At 39.6% G+C, this 24,369-nt stretch overlaps 3 protein-coding genes across 4 annotated transcripts; 2 read left to right on the forward strand and 1 right to left on the reverse strand.

The window, feature by feature from the left end:
- Positions 1-9: 9 nt before the first annotated feature.
- LOC133966921 (uncharacterized) lies at positions 10-1,749 on the forward strand (the record flags this gene model as incomplete). The annotated part of the gene is given in 2 exon segments (XM_062402026.1): positions 10-81; positions 1,087-1,749. Coding segments are annotated over 2 exon segments (149 nt in total), but the record flags the coding sequence as incomplete, so codon positions are not given.
- Positions 1,750-3,412: 1,663 nt separating this feature from the next.
- LOC133966923 (FYN-binding protein 1-like) lies at positions 3,413-13,600 on the forward strand. Its single transcript, XM_062402029.1, has 14 exons — positions 3,413-3,527; positions 4,433-4,463; positions 4,618-4,823; positions 5,573-5,735; positions 7,031-7,171; positions 7,781-7,909; positions 9,430-9,521; positions 9,909-9,928; positions 10,743-10,798; positions 10,888-10,955; positions 11,502-11,583; positions 11,968-12,303; positions 12,384-12,455; positions 13,086-13,600. Exons 3-14 carry the CDS (start codon positions 4,623-4,625, stop codon positions 13,160-13,162), a joined length of 1,437 nt encoding a protein of 478 aa, XP_062258013.1. The 5' UTR covers positions 3,413-3,527; positions 4,433-4,463; positions 4,618-4,622; the 3' UTR covers positions 13,163-13,600.
- Positions 13,601-13,787: 187 nt separating this feature from the next.
- rcbtb1 (regulator of chromosome condensation (RCC1) and BTB (POZ) domain containing protein 1) lies at positions 13,788-24,035 on the reverse strand. Of its 2 annotated transcripts, none has more exons than XM_062402027.1 (12): positions 23,918-24,035; positions 21,665-21,903; positions 21,065-21,215; positions 20,814-20,980; positions 19,419-19,577; positions 19,225-19,332; positions 18,313-18,455; positions 18,025-18,215; positions 17,759-17,885; positions 16,170-16,321; positions 15,947-16,077; positions 13,788-15,321 (listed from the first exon to the last, which is right to left on the reverse strand). In XM_062402027.1, exons 2-12 carry the CDS (start codon positions 21,788-21,790, stop codon positions 15,181-15,183), a joined length of 1,596 nt encoding a protein of 531 aa, XP_062258011.1. In that variant the 5' UTR covers positions 21,791-21,903; positions 23,918-24,035; the 3' UTR covers positions 13,788-15,180. The 2 variants fall into 2 exon arrangements, with proteins under 2 accessions (XP_062258011.1, XP_062258012.1); XM_062402028.1 differs by having other exon boundaries at positions 21,665-21,808; positions 23,918-24,029.
- Positions 24,036-24,369: the final 334 nt, after the last annotated feature.

Raw genomic sequence — 24,369 nt, forward strand, 5'->3', positions numbered from 1 at the left:
TTTCCACAGATTGCAATCATGCGCTGAACGTGATGGCGGCTTCTGGGAAGCTGGAGGAGATTGTGGCCAAGCAGCAGAAAGGTGAGGTAGACTTTTTAACATTGTTACTCTAGAGACATTGAGGCTGGTACCTTCTGGCCCTCACATGTAAACACTTACAGACTGATAGAATCTGAGGTTGTTTAAAAAACACAGACCTGAAAATCAAAAGTTGAGACTGAAATATAGAAAATCTGCACAGTGCTATGGTCGTTTCCTATGTGTTGGCGCCCCCTTCAGGCCAGTGTTTTGGTCTGGTCACTACATTTCATTATAATTTCTTTTATGGGATATTGTCTGAGGTAAAAGAGCCTTTGTTAGGCCTTAGAACGTCCATTTCAGGACTGGAATGTGTCACTCATACTTCCCCCAAGGCCCAACAGACCCTTAATAAACAACCTGCACTAATTTTCTTAAATATGCTTGATTTGTTTTCATCAACAGCCATGAATTATTCCCCTGGGAAAACGGTGAAAATAGCTAAACATTCCAATGTTAAAAATAGTGAAAAGAAAATTCTAGTATCCGACGCATGATCTGGATCCCCACCTAATTGAAATCGGTTCTTTCCTGACCCATGCCGACTCTTCCCACCTCCATCCAGTAGTTTATGCGTAATCTTGCTTAAAGGCAAATGGACAGGGATGGAAACTGGGCTAACAATGGGCAGCACACAGAGTTGTAATGATGAGACAATTATTCGATTAGAAACAGGAACATTTTAACCCTAACCCTAACCCTAAACTATTTTGATAATTGATGAGTTGTTTCAAACATTTATTCATCAGACTACTAGAATATGAACGTAATTAAAATGTGTTACTATCAGCTCAGGGAAGTTGTGCTGGTAAAATATGGGACCAGCTAACAGACGTCTCGAATAAATAACCACACACAGGATTTATTGGCATTGACTCAACAATGTGGCAGAAGAAATTGCATCTGAAATACAACTTGTTTAATAGTAAAGAAGGCGTAAATCACTGATCTACTTTCTTTCTATAAATTCATCAACTTTAATAAATAACAATATATCGTTTTTGGCAGAGTTACAACGGAAACAGCAGGAGCTGATGAAGGCAGCAGCCGCAATGCAACAGGTCTTCTCAGCACTGAGGAGATGAGGCTGTCCGCTGACCTAAACTTTCCTTCTTTTGCATTTATAATGAACTTTGATATTTTTAGAACAAATTATTAACTGCATTTTATATAGTTTTATTGATTTTATTTTTTTTAGTTGATAAACTATTTGAGGAGATTTTGATGTATATACAATATATAAACTGACCCACAATAATTATTTTAATCATGACTGGATTTTATTTCTGTATTGGGTTTTATGTAGATCTGTGTATTTATGAATATCTCACAACCTGGTTCTAAAAGGAACTTGTATCTACATCCCTCATTTATACAACTTAAACCAAGCTAGATTCAATAATGTGGCAGTTTACAGCCGAGTATTTAGCTTTGTTTGTGTTTATTTTCTGTATCCAGTTTGCACAGTTTAATCCAGATGTCTGGTTTGCATGAGGGATGAAAGAGGAATTTGTCTTTAGTCTGGATCAAAATTTCTTCTTAAAACTGTTACTTACTTAAACTGATAATGATATTGTTAAAGTGAAATATGCTGGTGTGTGAACGTTTGTGACAATTTTGTCGGCATTCCTTCAACGTGGTATGAATGATAAATAAATAAGATGCTAAATATCTCAGCTTGAGTTTATTGCATGAATTTTAGAATTTCCTTCTTAAACCCATTCAGAGAAAGAATATATTGAAAGAGAATCTACAACTGAGGAGAATCTAACTGTACAGGTCTGACCTTTTCATTGTGTATCGATAATATTGTGTTATGTCAGATCTCAGTGTCCATTTGTACCAAGAGATTGATAAAAGTATGTTTTTGTAAAGGCTGGTCTCATCAAAATTGTGTAGGAAATGTTACTAAAAGGGATCCACTAGATTTCGTATGAATTCCACGTAATCGCGAGTCAGGAGGCTGGGGACACGTGACCTATGCACTGCTCTCTTCATGAAACCAAAAAATATGGCGGACATTAATTTTATTCTTCATGGGAAATTAAATATTTTCATTGCTATGGACGCTTCCCTCGCTGCCACAACAGGCCGGCACTCATAGTGCAGTTTAAAGCTTCCGAACCGGGACCATTGTGTTATCGATGCGCATGCAGTTGACGGGTACTTTGTGATGGAATGAGTGAGCGTCCTGGAGCTCTTTGAAAAACTTCTCCTTAGCATTACAGCTAACCGCTAGCATGAGCGTGTTGGTCTGTTCCATATATCTATGGTCTGTTCAGCCTCTAAGCCATTGGCTAGTAACGGACATGGAAATGAGTGATTGACAGGCTTGCCTACCAACTAGTGTCAGACTGATGACGTCCGGTCAGAGAGATGCAAGCTCATAGGCTAGCCGTGACAACGGCACACACACACCATGGTGTTTTGTTACCTTTTTTTTTAGAGGATTACGTAACGAAAATAACGCCAGAGCCTGCTAAACCCCCATGTAGGCGATGGAACATATGTATTGTTTTATCTAATTGTTATTTTGATTCTGATTGAAACCGGGGAAATAAGGTAGTAAAATTTGAAAAACAATTAGTGTTTTATAGATATCTAGCTTAGGAAACATGCCCGGATAAAATGAGACGTCTGGTCATTTAGCTTAGCCCTTAGACTTAGCTAAAGAGGAGACAATGTAAGAGCAAACAAAGTGTATATTTTTACTCTGCAAATTAGCAATGATTCTCATCTACTATTCGAAACGATCGTAAATGTTGCTACGTCAAAATGTCGTGGGGGTGGCGCTGCAGATGTTTTGTGGGGTTAAGTCTACCGACTGAGAATGCCAACGAGTGAGAATGCATTTTTCGCCCGCAGGTCACTCATCATTGAAAAGTAAGTAAATCGTTTATCGTTAACTACTAAGACCACTTAAAGCAAAACTCAGTTCTAATTCTACGAATGATTAATCAATGCGAAAGTCTGCATGTATTTGATTATTCGAATTCTATTTATTTCTCTGTGACGGTGGTTTGAAGACCAACATTAGTCAGTAGTAAATGTTAAAGCTAAATGCACACACTAAGCTAAAACATAAAGTAACATTAAAGTAACCCCTGTAACCGTCTGCTAAACCTGCCAGTTTATGCAGATTGTTTCATTTGTTATTTGGGTTGGGTTTATTTTGTTCTCCATGTTCAAGTATGTGTTGTGTTACGTAAGTTAGTAATTTGTGGTATTTTTAAACGTAGTGACTCCCCTCGAATAAGTGCCTGTAGTTGTAAGAGGCGGACCGTTTTAATAAACACACCGAATACCTCGCTTCCGGTCCGAGGCAGAGCTAAAACACCGGCCGTACAGCTGCGTCTCGAGCTGCAGTAACGACAGGACGCCAGCTGTACGGCAATTCCCAACCTTACAGAACTAACGATCATAGAACACCCCTCGCCAAGCGGAACGAGGTAAGGAAGCTGCTTTTATTAAAACGGTCCGCTCCTTAAAGCTACAGGCACTTTATGCGAGGGGAGTCGCTACGTTTCAAAAGATAACACAACATTTACTTGAACGTACAGAACAAAATAAACACAACCCAAATCATAAATGCAACAATCTGCATAAACTGGCAGGTTTAGCAGACAGTTACAACCCCAGATCGTTTTCAAGTAAGATAGGGTGTCACGTCCAACAAGAGTTAGTTTAGATTTGCAGTATTATGGTATCATATACAGTCTGATAGCTTAAAGTTGCCAATATAGTCAATTCAGATAGCTTACACTACTTCAGCAAGATTTCTAATGCCTAAAAAAACAAAGACATACAACTTTCAGTAATGTAAGTTCTATATCAGTCCAGAACTGCTAATATCAGGACACATCTATGATATATAAATATATTTTTTTAATGTGATTTTAGTTTAATGACTGTGGGAACAACTGACCTCCATTCAAAGTTCAGGCCACACATTTTGTTGTATTGACTAGCAGAAGTAATATGTTTGCAAAGTCCAGGAAGAATCTTAGAGGCATGTTCTTCTACTCAAGTAACGATGGCTGTCCTCGATCTAAAATATACTCTAATAATAATAATAATAATGATGATGAAAATCAACAAATGTGGAAAAACATGGTCTCCATATGCAATCGTTTACGAGTAGTTAGTTCAATCAAATGCGTATCATAAAATGATTAAAGAACTAGAGTAGTATTCTGTAATGCACCTTGACATAGGTTTCCACTCACAAATAAATCAAACCTGCGGTAATATGGTCCGTTCTCCTGTTCACTATTTGCAGCTGCAAATTGTTAATAAGTGTTAATTAGTTCATAGGTGTTTTATAGCAACCTATGTTTTGTCTGTTTTCCCTCAGATACCGATATTTTCCTTTGCACAACAAGAAGGTAATGTTATTCTAACAATCTTGACAAACTGTTCACTCCTGACCAATTGATCACTAATAGGAGGACACTATAGTTATTGAAAGACTAATTTATTATAAGAAAATATGGCCTCTGATGGATGAACTCTAATATTTTGTTCTCTTTTCCCTTTCAGTTGAAATGCCAGGCTCGACTATTAAAACATGCATATCTTGCAGGCAGCAAATAGCTGTTGCCTGCAAGATATGCAAACTTTGTGGAGCGCGACAACAAATGAAAAAAGCTTTACAAAAAGCAACGGAAAAAGCCAGCAAGCAATGGGGGGCAAAGTTAAAAAAAGATGGTAATACCTCCAAGTTAGTCGATGCTGCCCGGGTTCTGGTAAGCTCTTCACTACCTGTAGCCTGCTGACTCTTCACACTAGCTACAATGAATCTTCAATAGTAATAGTTATTATAATACATTTAATTTGTATAGTACTAATAGGTAACATTATAGCAGTTAAAAGACACTTATTACATAAATAAATCACAGATTAAAATAAAAAAGGTATAGAGATTAACTTTAGATGCCTTGGTGAAGTGCTATATTTCTTCTAGACAATCGTACAATACAACATATACAATTGAAAGTCATTGTTTTTTCTACCCTCCTAAGGTCATAGCCCCATTTCTTACTAAATTTACTGCCCAGAAAATTGGCACAAATACTTCTAATATCTCACTTTGATAGTTCAAAGGCCAAACTGTATGACCACTACACCAGAATTTGGGGAAAGAGTAAACAGGATGTAATACATTTTTTAAGTCGCTCTCTGATTTCCATCAAACTAAACGTTGTACTATAATAACAAGGATGTCTTTAAAGTTTAAAGTCATTTTGCTTTGGTCTAACAAAATTCGGATACCTCCATACTAGTTTTTCCTACTCCTTCTAAGCAACTGGACTCTCAATGAACTTTGTTTGGCATATTTTTAATGCTATAAGGTGGACAGGTTATAGGCTTTGCTGCTGGATCAGATCAGGGCCACGGTCAATTGGAACAATAAGGATATGGAGCTACTGACAATATAATGCTTTTTGTTTTTAATAGTCAATCCATTTTGATTATGTTCCCGATTTGTTTTCAGGTTCACAAATTCAAGATGGCAGGGCTGCACCCTATTCTTCTTTTTGGGACCAATAAGAGGGGCTCTGTGTCCTGTGACTACCTCAATGGCCTGGAGGTAGTCAAAGACACGGAAACCGCTTCGGTGGTAGCAGTACGCTCACTGTATAAAAGCCTCTTGTCAGGTTAGTCCACAAAATGTTGTGTTTGTGCTAGTGTAGTCTTTATTAAATATTTTTGGTTACAATTCATGATCTCATAACACCACCTCTGGGGGGATACATTCTACAGTGAACTTCGAACCCTCATCGAATCATTACACATTTTGTGATCAGAAACCATTTTAGAAGAAAACCGCAACCCCTTGGACCAGATGTATAGAATTACAGAGTTATCATCCAAATATGTGTATTTCTTTTAAATCTTTCTCTCTTTGAATTTACAAAGTCATCCTTGGTGTATGGCCATTATTAATAAGCATACAATACTGGCAGCAACTCCGGCATTTAACCTGAAAATCAAATTGTAAATATTCTTTTGCAATATTTGTATTCTCCCTTCGTTTTATCAACAATGTTGTTCATGACTTCATGCTGCCTTATCCATCCTCTGCACTTTCTCCACAAATTGTCCAAGCTATCCAAATTCCAGGGTTAAATTTGCAAAACAAATTTTGTAGCTTTATTTGTACATATGCAGTCCATAAACATGTGATTAGGAACCTTTAAGATTATAAAAATGTTACTCCCTTAACTTCTGACTCATTATATTTTTTTAATAAGCACAAATTAGATCCTAAACATATACGCTGCACACTGAATACGCTTTAGCATTTATTCTTGACCTAGCTCCTGTGCTGCTGACTATGTCCTTCAGAGGCTTTACTACGCTCAGATTGCCACTGTGTATCAGGAGATGTTTAATAACCTGAGATGAAGTACAACTTTGAAATTTATAAATGTGGAACTAAAAAGTAGGATAGTCACAATAATCAGAATTAAAAGTTGACAGTTTTATGAGGTCACCAGACTTCCATCTCACATTATTTCAATTGAGAACTACCTTAAGATAACATTTTTGGCTATATCGGTAAGGCCAACCCAGCCACAGAAGACCCAGTCGTTCTACCAAATGTAGCTCAGTATGGTTTTATGAGACGTCACTGGCAGCTATGTAATGTCTATCTAGGCATTTATAATGAATGTCGAATAATGCCAGAAATGTTGTGAAATGAGACAGTATCATTAATTGTCCTTGTGTAATGTACAGGATCAAGATAGATTAACACTCACAAATAGGTAATACTGTAGATACTTACCTTAACTCATACTTTATCAGTACTTGAGAAAGCCTATTATTATAATTGCTATTAAATTGAGTGCCCTTATACAACAGTATGGCATAATACAGCTACATATTCCATGACATGTGCAGAAGACATGCATGGTGTCAACATTAAATCATGATCTTTTTCAAACAGTGATAGTTAGGAGAGAGAAGGCCAACAATTTAAATCCGGTGGATCCAGAGAGACCAAGGGAACTGGCTGAATCCCATCTTCATCAAGTAGCCAAGGAGGAGGAGGACGAAAAAACATTCAGCCTCTTCTTGACAGCTTGTGGTAAGAAGGGCCATATGATCATTTATTTACCATAAGATGAGAAGATGTTTGTCTGTGCTTACCTCTGAACTTATGAAGGACACAAGAAATATGTATATAGCTCATCGCCTTGCTTGTGCCCATTGTTTGCCAGATTTGTTTCTTGGGAAGGGTTTGGGCCAAGATAATCACTGCTTGAGTCTTTCTTTGGTTTACACTGTGCACAATGAGTTAGGCCAGGTGACGGTACCCATTGCTTCATTTGGAGATTTACGAAACTCTGCAGTTCACCTGTCTAGGTTTTCTCTGGAATATCTTCCACGCATGAAAGATGCGTGTACGCTGGAGTTTTTATCTGAGATGGTCTGTGGCCAGCCTAAGTCTCCCAGATTTTATGAGTGTAATATAATGTTCATGCAAATCGGCCACTTTGGTATTCCATTGATAACATTTACACATTGAGATTGTGGACCATCCAATAATCATGCACTCTTTAAAATGGATTTTTCATTATGTTTACAAGTCTAATCTTACTAACATCCAAGTAAGTTTCAATAGACATCCTGGAATACATTCAACAGTATTAACTTTGTCATTTATGTTTATTCTCTTTTGCCAACTGTACATTAGACCCTGAACCTACAGCTCCTGCCACAGCACCATCCACCTCCCATTCGCCTCCTGGACAGAGTTACCCATCCTCCTCTCCCAGTCTCCCACTCTTCAACTCCAAAGAGAGCTGTCAACCAAAGTACCCAGGTAGGACCCTGCAAATAAAACATCTATATTTATAAATAAAGTATATTTACCCCATATTTTCATTTAATATTTGGACTTTTACCACAGTAAAAACAAGTTACATACAATTTTGTCATCATAAGGATCATCATGATAAATCTGACTCCAGTTTTAGAGAAAACTTAGGCCATGACACCACAAGACGCTTGGACACAATGTGTAACACTGTCCTTTTTCATTTACACTGTTCTTACTAGCATATAATGGTCAATGTCACCGTTAAAAATATCATATTAAAATGTCTTTACTTCACATTACTTTTTTCTCTTTACCAGAGTTGAGTTGAGATCTTTGGTCAGAGTTCTTGCTACTTTGACAATCTCATCAAAATGAGTCTCTACATCGTCTTCTGATGACATATTGCCTAAATAATACAGATTAAACATGTTAAACGCACTATATATGATATGGCCAAAGTAGCCAGGGTCCCGTAGATCTTGAATACAACATGTTTTGTCTTTGATATCGAAAACATTAAGCTAGTGAGACATACAGGAAAGAAAAAATTGACGAAATATTGTATTAATTCCACAAATTCCTTCAAACACGCAATAATAAACAACAACCGTCTCCTTATGCATTGTCCCCCCTTGCTTAAACTTCACGTAAGTTTATGGTAACTTTTGAAGCTGTGTGTATATATATATATATATGTATACGGAACTACTTACCAGAGACTTAGTATGCCACTGATATTGGGGTCACAGGTCCAACAGGGAGACGGACAAATAAAAACCACTTTTAATACGTAAGTATTAGAATTTGTGATATGAATAAATTCGAGGACTTACCCAGGCAGGGGGCAAAGGAGAATGACGCAAAGTCCGGCGCACTGATCGTGTTACGGAAGTGAAGGGAAAATTACAAAAACTTAACGTCATGATATTAAATAATCGATTAGGTAAGGACTAGTTAGTTAGTAAGCTAATTCATGTGGAAGTTGGTGTGTGGTTATGTACTACGGAACGAGGAATTGACGAGGGGAGGAAAATAAACTGCCATTTTGACAGATTCAATACACATCTTGTGTGTCCTTCTTCTACTGATGCCTTGCACTATATGGAAAAATAGTAACGTGGGCAAGTTTTCCGGTTTGTCGGCAAGGACCGACAAACGCGTCCATAGCAACCACCTTAGATACGAAAGAAACGTGAAAAACCTTCGTAATAACTAACAAATCAAACATCAAAAATGCATTTTTATTAAGAAACATTGCTAAAAACGTTTTCCACCAAGAATACGAAATTTTTTATTTAACTTTTCGTAAGAGATCTCACAAACCGCTATAAACTTGTAACGCTGCAGGTTACAAGTTTATTGAATAACTGATCATTTACATTAAATTACATGTATGTGTTTTTATGCACCGGGTTGTACTGCTTCCAACACCAACAGCCACAGAGTCAGAGAGTATCTTTGAATATGTACTTCTTCAGTTTTTCATGTGAAATTTTTTTTTGTTGTGTTTTTCTTTATCCCAGACACACAAAGCAATGGTTTGGTGAAGGGGTTCGACTCCAACTCATCAGAACCTGGAACCTCCACCAATCCCCATGGAGCTGGATTAACTAAGGTTTGACTGAGAAAGTAACGGATCCGATACAATGACAGAACACACATCAGTTAAAACCACAAAACACCAAAAAAAGTGTTCAAAACCTTCCAATTAAAGAAAATTTCATACAAATAGGAGAAAATAGTACATTTGTTGGGAACTATTTTCAGGGGAGGATTAGTGCACATTTTGTGTCCTATAGGTAATGATTATTATGCATATTATTATATGATTATACTTTTTTTTATCCATGTAAGTTGTTCGATCTATGTAAGTTTTTGGTCATGTGTCAGTCCTATAGAATTCACACATTATTCACGATCACTTCAACTAAATCTTTTTAATATTGTTTCATCCTGAATGATTCTGACGATTTTAACCACTCTGCTTTTGTGTTTGACGCAGAGACGGTTGTGTCAAGACGAGTAAGTTGTTCACAATTTGCATCCCTTAACCTTCAAGGTGTAGAATCTGTAGAGTCTCTTGCTTTCAGATATTTTTAAGAGGATGTTACTGTAATTTAAAATGTAATAACCTGAATTTTAGGCCTGAAAAGTCTTAAATATGTATAAATCAATATGATTTACTCGGTCATAAAGGACAAGTGTGTAAGATTTTGGTGAAAGGGATTTATTGGCAAGAATTGAACATAAAATATTCCTTGTGATGTTTTCACTAATCATCTAAATTGTAAATCGTGGTTTTCTTTACCCTAGAATGGCCCCTTTTATATTTAAATAAGGAGCAGGTCCTTTCGAGTTTTTGTGAGAACTGAAGGCTACCGCAGGTTGTCTCTAATGTTTGGAAAAGAAGGGTGAGGTGACGGTATTCAGCTGCAACATGCAACTTCACCACTAGATGTCATTAAATTCTACACACTGAACCTTTTAATAATTTGTCTCAATTATGGTTTTGTTCATTTAATGCTACTTTTGTTGCACCTCAAAATATTATTCTCTTCTCAGCTACTGCACTTTATCTTCAATTATTAGTTTAGGTAATTCTGAGACTCGGATATTTCTTCATTTCTGTCGTACTCAACTGAGGTTTTAATTCAATTCAATATGGTAGATACTCCTTAATATGTACAAACTTAATACAGGTTAAAAAGAATAACACTATATTTTTATAGTTGAATGTAGTTTTATTCAATATCATTGATTTGTCAATTTTCCTCTACACTTAAATCCTGTAGTTTCTTACCACCACAACGTTTTACATGTGATCTCTCTGTCGCAGGCTGGAGGAGATCCCCTCGAAACGTCAAACTAAAGGACAGACTTCTTCAGACTCAGGTGAACTTGCATAAGAGAGTGTAACGTGTGTGTGTGTGTGCGTGCGCGTGTATCACTCTTGACTCTATATGTTTCCCTATTTTCTGCAGATATGGATTTGTTTGCCCCTTTAGAGTCAGATATAGATGAAAGTGCCAACTCTGTTCCAGAGCAGCAAGTAGGTCGAAGCCTCTGTATTCATTATTTTTATCAAGAATATCATAATTCGAGACGTTTAATAAGCTGATATCCATCAGCCTCTCATGATTTCAGTCAGCTGCTTCGGTGCACAAAGGTTGTATGTGTTTTGAACAGATATACATTCTCATCTTTTGGTGTTTTCTACATTTGACAGTTTTCCTAATTTCTTTCATTTTTCCCCCTTTATTCCCCAATTAGTAAATAAACATAGACATACAGATACTATGGAGATATACCACTAGATAGGTAGCAGGACACAGTATGTGAAGAACAAGAATAACAAGGACAAATACAAGTTTTCCTAATTTAAAATTAAGTGCAAAATAAGATTTTGTCTTTTGCTTCTTTAAGATCATTTGAATGAATCAGCTGCAGGGATCATTTAATGGCAAAATCTATATAAAGTATGATTTCACATGTGATTGATAATTTGGTTTATATCATCACTGCTGTGACATGAGATCACGTTTGCTGTGACATGAGTCTGCTGTGTCCTTTCCTGATGTGCATGTCACCTTCACAGAGTTCGGATCTCACTCCTCCAGCGATGGTAGTTAACTGTCCCCAAGTGGTTAAAGAGGAAGAGGAGGAAAAGAAAGATGAAGGTACGTTTTCCTCCTAAAATTTGTATGAATTGCAGTCAAATGATACATTTTATAGGAATCGTTAAGTATGACTGTATTCTGTGGCTGCACCTTAACAGTTATCTTAAGACAGTAATTGTTAATTCCAAGATTTATTTCATTGTGTTTATATTCAGTTATGATTCTCAAACTACATTATAAAAGGAGTTCTATGGCCTTCATTATCTGTATGTGTTTTTCAAGGGTTTAACCTGAGCCTGGCCAAACAGTTGTCAAAATATATTATACAAGTTTTTTTTTTCCACTTGCTACCATGTGTTATACATATGGTGCTCTCTCTCTCTCTCTCTCTCTCTCTCTCTCTCGCTCGCTCTCTCTCTCTCTCTGGTACCATATATATCTCAGGGTCCAGTCCTGATCAACACACCGCTGGACCCTCCGTCCCACTGCAAAGCTCCCCTGGTTCCACTCCCTCTGTTGACCAATCCAAACCCCTCAGTCCTCCTGGCTCCCCTCCCTGCACCAGCTTGTCCAGTTCCAAGGCTCCACCTGAACCCATCTGCGTCTCCTCTCCACCGCATCCTGTGGAGCCTCCCTCGGACCCGGAGCCCAGAATCGACTCCCAGACCTTCTGGAAAAGCTGCAACGCTGCAGGATGCACACAGGCCATTTTCACAGATTTCATTAATGAGATGAATGATATTGCCGGCAGAATCCAGTCAGACCAGGCCAGTGAGGACGGTAAGAGTTCCTGAGACAACCTGTTTTATTTATGTTTTTAACCCTGCAGTTTTGGTTAAGACTCTCTCCTCTTTCCACAGATTGCAATCATGCGCTGAACGTGATGGCGGCTTCTGGGAAGCTGGAGGAGATTGTGGCCAAGCAGCAGAAAGGTGAGGTGGACTTTTTAACATTGTTACTCTAGAGACAGTGAGGCTGGTACCTTCTGGCCCTCACATGTAAACACTTACAGATTGATGGAAGCTGAGGTTGTGTAAAAACACAGAGCTGGAATTCACAAGTTTGTAGACTGTAATATCGAAATCTGCACAGTGCTATGGTCGTGACCTATGTTGTGGCGCCCCCTTCAGGCCCGTTTTTTGATCTGCTCACTACATTTCATTGCAGTTTATTTTATGGGATGTTGTCTGAGGTAAAAGAGCCTTTGTTAGGCCTTAGAACGTCCATTTCAGGACTGGTATGTGTCACTCAGTAGAGCACAGACTTCCCCCAAGGCCCAAGAGACCCTTAATAAACAACCTGCACTAATTTTCACCTACTCATAGATTAGAATTTCTTAAATAGGCTTGATTTGTTTCATCAAGAGCCATGAATTATTCCCTGGGAAAACAGGGAAAATATCAAAACATTACAATGTTAAAGCTAGTGAAAAAAATTCCAGGATCCGAACCTAAATGAAATGGGTTCTTTCCTGACCCATGCCAATAGTAAAGGAGGCGCAAAGCACTGATCTACCTTCTTTCTATGAATTAAGTGTTAGTAACAATATATTGTTTTTGCAGAGTTACAACGGAAACAGCAAGAGCTGATGAAGGCAGCAGCCACCATGCAACAGGTCATCTTAGCACTGAGGAGATGAGGCCGTACTTTTTGTACATGTATAGATATATATATTTTTTTTTTTAGTCGATAACCTATTTGAGGAGATTTTACTGTAGATGTTTCTGGATTATATTTCTGTATTGGGTTTTAGGTAGATCTGTGTATTTGTGAATATCTCACAACCTGGTTCCAAAAGGGACTTGTAGCTACAGCCCTCATTTATACAACTTAGACCAAACTAGTTAACTCTGCAGTTTACAGCCGAGTATTTGCCTTTGTTTGTGTTCATTTTCTGTAACTAGTTTGCACAGTTGAGTCCAGATGTTTGTTCGCATGAATGATGAAAGAGGAATTTGTCTTTACTCTGGAACAAATTTCTTCTTAAAACTGTTAAATGATATTGTTAAAGGGAAATATGCTGGTGTGTGAATGTATGTGCCAATTTTGTAGAATTGCCCTCAACCTGATCTCAAGACATCACATTCAAGAAAAACATCAGACATAATTTGTGAGGTCCCCTTGACCTTTGACCACCAAACTCTAATCAGTTCATTTGAGATTCCACATGAACGTTTGTTAATAGTCTACATACGGATGGACAACCTGAAAAAATCATCTCATATAATGGAAAAAGGATTGTTTACAAAAAAACAACACGGATCATTCTTGTTATCTATTTACTAGCAGGTCACAAAATGTCACTGGCACCTCATAAGTCAGTATCAATCAATAAAACATTGATTTTTAAATGAGAAATATCCTGCATAGAATTGAGCAAATCCTTAAAACACCCACAGCAGTAGTGCAAAACTGCAAATGTCCCCACACAATGTGAAAACTGTAAAATAATGCTTCCAACATCCAGTAGATATGCTTTCAACAGATTTGTAATGGCTCCATACATACGTTACAGCTGGTAAAAGGTTAACAGCCACTTATTGTTTTGTTGCAATATAAAAAAAACTAAATAGCTGCACAAAAATAACACTCTCCAACCTAAGCAAGCCATCACTTTAAAGAGGAATCCACAGTTTAAGACTGGAGGCTCTATATGAAGCACATGGTCTGCAGCGTCTGGAGCATTTAGGAAGAGTCCAAATAGTAAGACTAGAACGCCCGTGGGTGCATAAGTGCATTTTTAATTAAAAAAGCTTGGGTGCTGGACATAACAACTGTGTTGGTCTGAAACTGGTGCAGACACCTGGGACTGGCTCAGTGTCGGTTGTAGGTTAAGGCCCTCGATCAATCACACTGCCCTGAATCTCACTTGTAACCCAAGTTTCAATATTTGGGTCAAATAACAACCAAGACACTCGATCAGAGTCGTGTGTCGCAGCTGCAGAGGCAAGTCAGGAGGTAGACAAGAAGATCGGTGGTTCGATACCCGGCTTCTCTGGTCCTACACTGCATTCTGAAGTGTCCTTGGGCAAGATACTGAAGGCTGTAGTGCCCCTGACTGCTGTTCCCACAGTTTGTGATAGAAGGAGCACAGTACGAATGTGTAAATAAATGGATGACTGAGACTTGTACTGTAAAGCTCTTTGAGTGGTTAACAGCAAAGAGCCTCAACCTGAAAAGCATGATACCAGATGCTGCATCCAAACTTAGGATGTGCTCTTAAAGTAAAGCAAAACATAATCATATCAAAAAAATATGAGTGCAAACCCTAAACAAGTGTCTTGGTCAATTCAACAGATAAATGGAAATAGTAAAGAAGCAAACTGGCAGAAAAATCTGTGAAAGAAACACCTTGATCAAGCGATAAGTGTTCCCTTCACACAACATGTGTAACTGTGTAGGCAGTCAGGCACTGGGGCTCTGGACTCTGCTGTCGTGTTGCTCTGTCAGCTCTGTCCTCTAAAGTCAGTGGGCGCAGCTCACATGATGGAGAGTGCTTCTAGTCTGGAATGAGAGGAACAACCGATTTGCCAGCGATTATCTAAAGATCTCCACTCTGGAGCCAGAGTTACAGAGGGGATGACGTCCTTTGAGAATTCACTCCCAGAACTCCACAGCCCCCTCTCCGTCTGTTGCCATCGTTACCCCGGGCTGAGGTCAGTTTTTGAAGGCTCCGCAGCGGCTCGCTCGACAAATGAAATCCTTGAGCAAGTTGCCGTCGATCTGCCAGAAAGCAGCAGTCTGGGTGACCTCGGTCAGGTGATTCACACAGAACTTAAAGCAGAACTCCTCCAGGTCCTGGATGACAACGAGAAGAGCAGAAATAACCAACGTGTTCCTCAATTTGGTCAAGAAATCAACACCATTCTTTAAATTACTCCATCGGTTTCTTTCCTCGGCAGCGCCTGCTCAAACCTTTGGTCGTCGATAAGAAGATGCACAAATTGATTTCCCCCCAAATGCTGGAGACCTCAAGGCTTTTTCAACTCTAGGATCTCAGAGAGGACCTTGTGGTCTCACATAGTAAAAGTGACTGTTACCTCACTGTTGTTTTGCCGGACACTTCCAGCTGTTTTCTTATTGCCTCATTTCTGTTGCCTTGTTTATGCTTTAAAGGAATAATTTGTCATTTTGAGAAATACCATTATTTGCTCTGCACCAATCTCCGGTTTCCTCCTGTTTGCAGTGTTTATGTGAAGGGATCTTTTGCATTAGCTTCATATTTGCTGTAAAGTTATGTATTTTAATTTGAAAATGCACCAAATCGAACAGACTCATAAATATCAGGCCCTTGAACTTACCAGATTTTAGAGGTTATAAATGACATTTGCCCAGCCATAATTTCAACTTAAGTCAAATAAGGCTTTCTGGAATATACATATACCAAAGTATACGAGTCTGTGGACTGGTGGTGAAAACTGACCTCGGCATCATAGCGCACAGCAGCCGACAGCAGCGAGAAGGCATTTTCCACGGTGATCCCTCTCTTGATGATGTGCTGACAAAGTCGTTTCAGGCGGTTCTCACAGTATGACGTCGCCAGATCCAGCAGCCCTGAGAGAGCACAGGCACAGACGAATAAATAAGAAACAACTGACGGCTAAATGCCAGGATGTGAGAGTAAGCAGCACGTGTGTGAGTCTGACCAATAGCATCTTCAGGGGACAGCTCCACGTTGTCCGTGTAGAGGAACTCCAGGAAGGAGCGGTACACCGGGTAGGAGAACTGGTCGATTTCAATCACCTCCTTCATGTCCTCGTTCCAATGGGACTGAAACATGGATCTGAAGTGTTCACACCTGCAGAATATACAGTTGCAATCAGAAATATTCAACCCCCTCACCTCAATAGACATTATAGTGATGTGGATGACAGATAATGACAATAAATGACAAAAAAAAACTCATCAAACAACAAAAGATATTTATTGATGCGTATTTTAGTTATTTTGACAACAGAAGTTGACTTAACTTTGAAGTTCAAATGAAAAATGTAACTCTTTCAACACATGTGCATGTGCAGTATTATTCAACCCCCCAGCTTCAGTCCTTTGTGGCACATCCTCTAGCTTTTATAACTTCTAAAAAATGTTTTCGGTAAGTGCGGACAAGCTTCTTACACCTCTCGATTGGAATCTTTGCCCATTTTTCAAGTGCAAAAGCCTCTAGATCAGTGATGTTTGATGGCTTCCATGCTGCAACTGCCTTCTTTAAATCCCACCAAAGATTTTCAATCAAATTTGAATCTGGTGACTGTGAATGCCACTCCAGGACGTTCCAGGATCTTTTTCTCAACCAAGCTTTGGTGGATTTGGAGATTTTGCTTTGGATCATTGTCTTACTGGAAAGTCCAATGATCACCAAGGTTCAATTTGTCAACAGAAGGAATCAGATTCCTCTTTAAAATGGCCTGATATTTCTGTGAATCCATGATGCCATGTACACAATAAAGATTTCTAGTTCCTGCCGCAGTAAAACAGCCCAATATCATCTTTGACCAACCTCCATGCTGGACTATGGGGATGGTATTCTTCTGGTCATAAGCCTGTCCTTTCACACGCCAGACATAGCGCTGGTCCATACCTTCAAACAGTTCCAGTTTGGTTTCATCAGTCCATAGAACTGTCACCCAAAACTCTGTAGGCTTATCCAAATTCCTCCTGGCATATTCTAGTCGACTTTTGATGTTCCTTGTGGTCAAGAGCTGAGTGCATCTTGAAGCCAGCCATTAAACTTCCTTATAATGTTCCCAATTGTGTCTCTTGGAATATAATTTTTTGGGGAATTCTTCTTCTACCCAAGGCCTTTCAGGTGTGATGAAATAATCTCCTCTCTCAGCTTTTGTGTAAGCTCCTTTGTCTTTCCCATGATTGCAACTCACCTTGAATACCTTCATGGGTGGGGTTTATATATGCATCACAGCTGAAGCAAATGAAGGATCAGTATAGAGTTCCCAATGGCTTAATAATGTTTCAACTCAACTTTAGGACACAAATACTACATCATGCATTTTCCGTGTTGATTTTCTGTATCACTCAACTCATAAAGAAGGCATCCGAAGCAGAATCTTGATCAAAGAACAAGATTCTGTCTACTTTAATTGATAAATCCTTAAAATCTTTGGGGGGTTGAATATTTCTGATTGCAACTGTATGTGGTTTAATACAGAGCTATACATCTGATACTTCCATGATTTAATCGAAACAGCTGTGAGATAAAAAAAAAAAGAAGACCAACCTGATTTTGAGAACTGCTTTGTGGACGTAGATGTATTTGCCGTCGACACAGAACTTGAGGTCGGCCGTCTCTGGGTTGTCGAACTCTTTCTTCAGAGACTGAGCCACGGTCAAGAAGTCATCGTGCTCTGGAGCAGGAGAACAAAGTCACACACACACAGCAATGTCTGGCATTAGAAAGATAAAAACTATGCTTTTGTCAAATTAACTGGTGCAGTGCTTTAGTTACGGCATCGTAGGGCACTTTTCCGTTCCTCCTTTTCTCACCCATGGAGAGAAGCTTCCACATGACTGAGGGGGTGGCGAAGCACGCGAACACATCGTCAGTGCAGGTAAAGTGTGTGAGGTGGGGCAGCACTATCGACTGGCCCCTGCACTGGCCCCACATGAACACCTGGCCACTCTGCGTCTTGGCAGCAGATGTGTGCGTGGAGTGACAGGCAGCGACCTCTACGATTCTGTCAGAGAAGAAGAGTAATCAGTCGATCACAGAGTGTAGACCCAAGAGAGAGGATCTATTGTTTTTGTCTGCTGCGACGTCACGGCCTTCCTCACCTCTCTTTCTCGGTCATGATCTGAACTGGGCTGAGCTGGTTGCTCTTGTTGCCGGTGCCCAGTTGTCCGTATGTGTTGGCGCCCCACGCATACAGCAGCCCCTCATCGGTCAGTGCCAGGGAGTGGGCGTAGCCTGAGACAAGCTGTAGGTTACATGGCATTACATTTTTCTTAACCTACTGTTTATATACAATTCTATTTCACTTTCCTTGTTTTAACAGTTTTTATGTGACACACTTTGATTGTGCTATGTAAATTAAGTTGGAAACAACTGGTTGATAAATGTATTATAGTCTGATGACAGAAAATCTCCTATAATAATTCTGAAGAAAAACTGTTGTGACTTCATGTGTAAGATGAGTCAAAATCCAGTGTGAATCCCACCAACATGGAAACAGGCTTCACTGTATCACCACACTTCAATAACTGTATTTCTCTTTTTTTAAATCTACTGAAGGCTTTTCTATTCTTCAGGAGCATCAGTTAATATAATCTCATTTGTATGAAGGCATTTTTATATCAAAACATTTGAGCACTTGTGCGACTGATTTTTTTGAGAATATTCACTCAGGACCATAAATGAAGTAACATAGACGGGAATTTTTTGAATGATTCAATTTTTTTGATTAAATTTAGAAAAAAATTAACCACAGCATCTTAGATTAATGATAAATAAATAAGATGCTAAATATCTAAACTTTTAGTTGAGTCTATTGCATGAATTATGAATTTTAGAATTTCCTTCTTTCAGAGAAAGAAAATATTGAAAGAGAATCTACAACTGAGGAGAATCTAACTGAACAGGTCTGAACTGTTCATTGTGTATTGATAATATTGTGTTATATCATATCTCAGTGTCCATGTGTACCAAGAGATTCATAAAAGTATGTTTTTGTGAGTGTCATTTCAAACCTGTTGCACACATAAACCCTGCAAAGCCATAAGTCGACAGGGGGTGAGCTGGTTCCCGTTGTTTCCCAGTCCCAGTTGACCGTTCCCATTATAGCCCCAACCGTACACCTGCAGTGACAGGAAGAGAATGTTTTCTTTGGCTGGATTTAACTGGAAAATAACATTCATACATCAGGTGTGAACCAGGAAATCACCTCTCCGTTGTCCACCACTGCCAGAGACGAGGTCTGACCACAGACGATACTGACAGCCACCTTGTTCTGCAGGCAGCTGGACACTCTGCGGGGGGTGGGCTGGTTCGCTGTGGAGCCTGAGCCCACCTGACCACAGTTGTTGTAGCCCCACGCGTACACCTGGAAGAGAGGAGGATGAGAGGTGAGAGGATACATTAAAATTCTTTTAAAAAGAAGGCAGGTTTATAAGAGCTTCAGATTCTCCTCTGGACAATGGAGAGTTTAACACCCTCCATCTCTTCCTGTTAATTGATATAAACATGCAACTACCCCCAGTGCTCAGCTCAGATAATGTGACTTTAGTTGGGAATCAACAGTTCAAATATATCTTCTTAGTTTTTGTCCAAACAAACGTTGTGCCTTACTGATGCTAAGTGCTCCACCATTCTAGTTTTATACCTGTAATCAAAGTGGGTCATCTGGACAGAGGGCCCTTCACTGGAGGACAGTGGGTATTGTAGTTTACAGAATGCTGCATCATAACACAACAGCTTATACTAAGGGTTTGACAGTTTGGGATATAAGTTGGATTCGATTCATATATTCTGTAGTATGAATTATGAAGCGGCAACTGAACACAAAGACTGGAAATAGGTGAATGGCTCTGAAAATTATAATTGTATGTTATGTAAAAGGTTTAACGGGGGGGGGGGGGGGGTTATGTATAGAATTTCTATTTCTGAAGCTGCTTTCCGGCATGCAGAGCTCAGGATATCCTCCTGAAGTTATCCGGAGGGGCTCCATGTCCCCCCCCAACCCCCACCCTCATGCTGCACCAGCACTCACCCCAACGCTTGAGATTTTCCTATTGTTGTAAACAACTATGATGAAAGTCCAGAGCCAATTGTCCAGACGACTCAAACAGCTTAGGTTTGCTGGCAGCTTGACATTAATGTACGAATATGAATGTGGCTTCAATCCCCTTGTTCGTCTCAGCAATTAGCTAATTTCCCAAATTGTTGAACTACTCATTCAACAACTGACAAAATCTGAAATGATTCAAAGTCGTCTTGTTTGTGTGTTTAATCGGTTCCAGACAAACTGTGTTGTATCTGGGGAGATTCAGGCTAACACAGACAGCCTGACTGTACGGTGCATAAGAAGACGACCGTGTGTGAAGTAGTTAGAGGCACAATGGATTCCTTTTGGCCAAGCTTAGTTTTCTGTTTCAGTCCAGGAGGATCAACTCCTGCTGTGATCGGACTTAGGGTCTCATAAGGGTCTGTGTGACTAAGCACTGCCTCTGACCAAAGCTGAGTCACCTGTGTCATTACACGGGTATTATACAAGCTTCCATTCTGCTCTGTGAACACTTTTACTGTAAAAGCAACTATTTGTTTCCCCGCAGACACTTACTTCTCCTGAGTCAGTCAGAGCCATTGAGTGGTGAGAGCCACAGGCCACTTCTGTGACCTTCTTATTGAGCAGGTTGGCGGACACGATTACTGGGGCGACTCCTTGGTTGGTTGTCCCATTTCCCAGTTGGCTGTATCCATTATGTCCCCAGGCAAACAGTTCTCCGTCTGAAACACAGAAAGATAAGTTCTGCTGCTGCACTTTCTGTAACCCAATGGTAACAAGGAGGATTAAAGGTTTTGTGCAGCTACCTTCTGTGGCCAGCAGGACGTGGGGTCCGCTGCCGTAGCTCAGGCTGACCACCTTCCTCCCACTCAGGAAGTCCAGCTTCTTGGGGACAACGGTGCTCTGGCTGTCCCCTGTGCCCAGGCAGTTACTGCAGTTCAACCCAAACACATAGACCTGAGAATGGAAAGAGGAGGGAGAGAACAAAAAAAAAAACAGAGCATGTAATGTGGATCAGTGATAAGCAGGGCTAAGCAGAGGCAGGCTGAGTCAGCTGAGGAGGTAACAGGTCACACAGCCGACACACAAACAGGACCAGTAGCAGGCACCGCTGATGAGAGCTGCCGGTGGTGGTCGGATGTTGTCAGCCCTCCACAAATACACACACACACATTCACACTCAAAACAAACTACCGGACGGGGTAGGAATTATAACCTCTGGCAGCACTGACACAGAGAGCTGAGGAGCTCTGGCTCTGGTGCTTTAAAAAGCGGTGTCGCAGAGCAAACATCACATGTTAGATTAGTTATTGGCCTGTTTCACTACTGGTGTTGTATGAAACTGTTCTAAACAACAACACAGCATAAAACCCAACCACAAGTTTATTTTCCCTGTGACCTCTCACCTCATCATCACCCGTGATGTAGATGGCCTCGTTTGCAGACGTCCCAAACACGCAGGCCTTCAGGATGGTGGAGAGCTCCTCAGGCCCCATCAGGCTGAAGAGGGGCCATTTGGTTACATCCACCATGATGCACTGGCTTTGAGTCTGTGGAGGGAGCAGAGGGGTGGAGGGATGAACCTCAGACCTCAGAGGTAGAGCCGAGGACCGGGGGGCAGAGCGAAGGGTCTGGGTGGGCCACACTGACAAATGGAGCATCAGATAATAGTCTATGAACTCACACCCTGGTCTGGGGGAAACCACATATTGAGACATTCGGGAAAACTGCCATTTACTGCAAAGTCAAAAACACTGTTCAATGGTGAAATGTTTGGGAGAAACGGCCGTCACACACAAACACACTGATGTTCAGCTTAGTAAGAAATGACGTTAAATCCATGATCTCACTGAGGAGATTATAGAGAGAAATTGGGTCATGTGGTGTAACATTAGCCCCAGGAGATCAGGGCCGGTATGCATAAAGCTGCTCAATATACAATTTTGGTTATAAGTGCTTTAAACGTCTTAAAGAGTGATGTCATTTTTTACCTCAAGCCTTGTAATTAACTACACGTCTATGGATAAACCTTCCTAGGAGTAAGGACTCTGTGACAGCTCCCAAATCATTCAAGAGATCTGGAGGTTTACTAGCCTATAGTACACAGGCAGAGGATATCCACTGTAAGAAAAGGGGAAACTATTTATATCAAAAGAGCTTTCCTAGGACCATGCCTGAGCATTGGAACAGACAAGACTCTATGGACAAACTTTAACCTTCTCTGGCCTTTCAAAACAGAAAAATCTCTCAAAATAAATGACAGTGTATCAGGTGCTTTTTGTGACAACATATCTGAGCAGATACTTCAGACGCGGAGACACAAGCAGAGGTGATGAGACAAACCCTCGAGCTACATCACTAAACCTGAGAATACAGCTTGGTATAACTTATTCTGTGCACTTATCTGTATTGTACCAATTTTTAGCTTTCTTATATTCTATTTCATTACATTAAAGGAAATTTAGTTTTTACAACATCAAAAACAAAAAAGCCACAGTAAATATTTGCTGTGATTTTTCATATAAGAAAATGGCAACGTTAGAGATTGATACTGCAACAGGACATACATTTTACAGTTTTACTTGTGATGGTGTATTTTAGCAGTGTGGTGCTTGCAACTTTCTCTTATGAATGGGTCTGATTACTGTGTTTCACCACTGATACACACAGATAGACCAAATATCTCAATAAATAATATATGACTGATGGAAAACACAAGTTAAATGTTTGAAATAAATTATATTATATTGATTATTCTGACTTTAGTGTTTGTAATAGAACATTCTTAGCCCCAACACTCAAAATAAAATCCATATTTTAAATATGAAGATGACACAAATTTAGTGTAAATCTGTAGAGCGTCTCCTGTCAGATCTGTCTGGTTAAATTAAAAGTCTGGATGCTTTCACTTGCACTTTGAGGAGGGAGTCGACATCCAGTTATTTTCATTATTGATTCATCTCCTGATTGTTTTCTTGATTAACTGATATTGTATTTCATCTATAAAACCTACACTGATTAGTCTGACCTCCAGTCCATCATCCAAATAATATTTAGTTTAAGAAAAGGCCTCAAATCATCATATTTGATTAGTTTGGAAGAAAAATATTAGTAATTTCTCAGTCATTTTCTGACCAATGTATTGACTAATCATTGCAGCTCCTTTTGATATTCACTGTGAGATTTGTTTTCAGATTATAAATGGATTTAAAGGGTCATGTGATTGGCTGAGATGTGAGAGGACCATGATAATCACCAGGGAATAAATAATACATAACATGGAAAGAGGAGGAGACAAGTATCTCAATGAAACGATATGAACTCCCATTTTCTTACCTATATTATGTCACAGATGATTTAAAGAGAGTGAAACCAGGTCAGGGAGGTTTTTATTTAGCATTAATCCTCCTGCACCTGAGAAGTGAGTCAGATTAAACACAGCTCACTGCTCCATGAACAGTTCGCTCGATGGCTGATGCTGCTCATTGTTTAAAAAGCAGTGTTCAGCAAACTGCCACAACAGAGAATTGATGGGAGTCGATCCGAGAGGAGAGTCAGAGCGAACGTGTTGTTGTTCTTCTAGCAGCGGTTAGCTAGTTAGCCCGAGCTTAACAGCTTCTACTAGCGGTAACACAAACAAACTGGTCAGTTCAACTCACCTGCTGGTTAGTTAAGTTAGTTAGGTCCTGGTCTGGTGTCGTTAACGGTGAACAGGTAGTTAGAGGAGGGCCGCTCCGCAGCGGGCGCCATAGTCCGCTCCTCTGCTCCGGATCTATGCGGAAGTGAGGGAGGAAAATAATGTCACGTGATTACAACAGACCCAAATAACCGATTACAGACGCTGTTCATGTTGGCTCGATTAGACTGAGCCAGCGATGATTTTTACTTCAAATATTGGTACAGTCCATATAGTCTGTAGATGAATTATATTTATATTATAGACAGTCTAATGGTCCAATCCATAGCCTGTATGTGAATTATTTTTATTTTATAGACAGTCTAATGATTCAGTACTATAAATAACTATTCTTATTTTAGATAGTCTCATTGTCCAGTCTATAGAAAGTAGATTAATTTCACATTTTATTTTATGCATGGTTCATTCCGTAGA

Source organism: Platichthys flesus, chromosome 13, assembly GCF_949316205.1.
Source record: "Platichthys flesus chromosome 13, fPlaFle2.1, whole genome shotgun sequence".
In the NCBI taxonomy this organism is placed as follows: Eukaryota; Metazoa; Chordata; class Actinopteri; order Pleuronectiformes; family Pleuronectidae; genus Platichthys; species Platichthys flesus.

Excerpts from the sequence above, each read along its gene's own strand:
- LOC133966923 (XM_062402029.1), top strand. The coding sequence starts at position 4,623 with ATGCCAGGCTCGACTATTAAAACATGCATATCTTGCAGGCAGCAAATA. Across the intron at positions 5,736-7,030 it reads GTATAAAAGCCTCTTGTCAG|TGATAGTTAGGAGAGAGAAG; the intron begins GTTAGTCCACAA and ends TTTTTCAAACAG. Across the intron at positions 7,910-9,429 it reads CTGTCAACCAAAGTACCCAG|ACACACAAAGCAATGGTTTG; the intron begins GTAGGACCCTGC and ends TCTTTATCCCAG.
- rcbtb1 (XM_062402027.1), bottom strand. The coding sequence starts at position 21,790 with ATGGTGGATGTAACCAAATGGCCCCTCTTCAGCCTGATGGGGCCTGAG. Across the intron at positions 18,216-18,312 it reads ATCATGACCGAGAAAGAGAG|AATCGTAGAGGTCGCTGCCT; the intron begins GTGAGGAAGGCC and ends CTTCTCTGACAG. Across the intron at positions 15,322-15,946 it reads CTGTGCGCTATGATGCCGAG|GACCTGGAGGAGTTCTGCTT; the intron begins GTCAGTTTTCAC and ends GTTGTCATCCAG.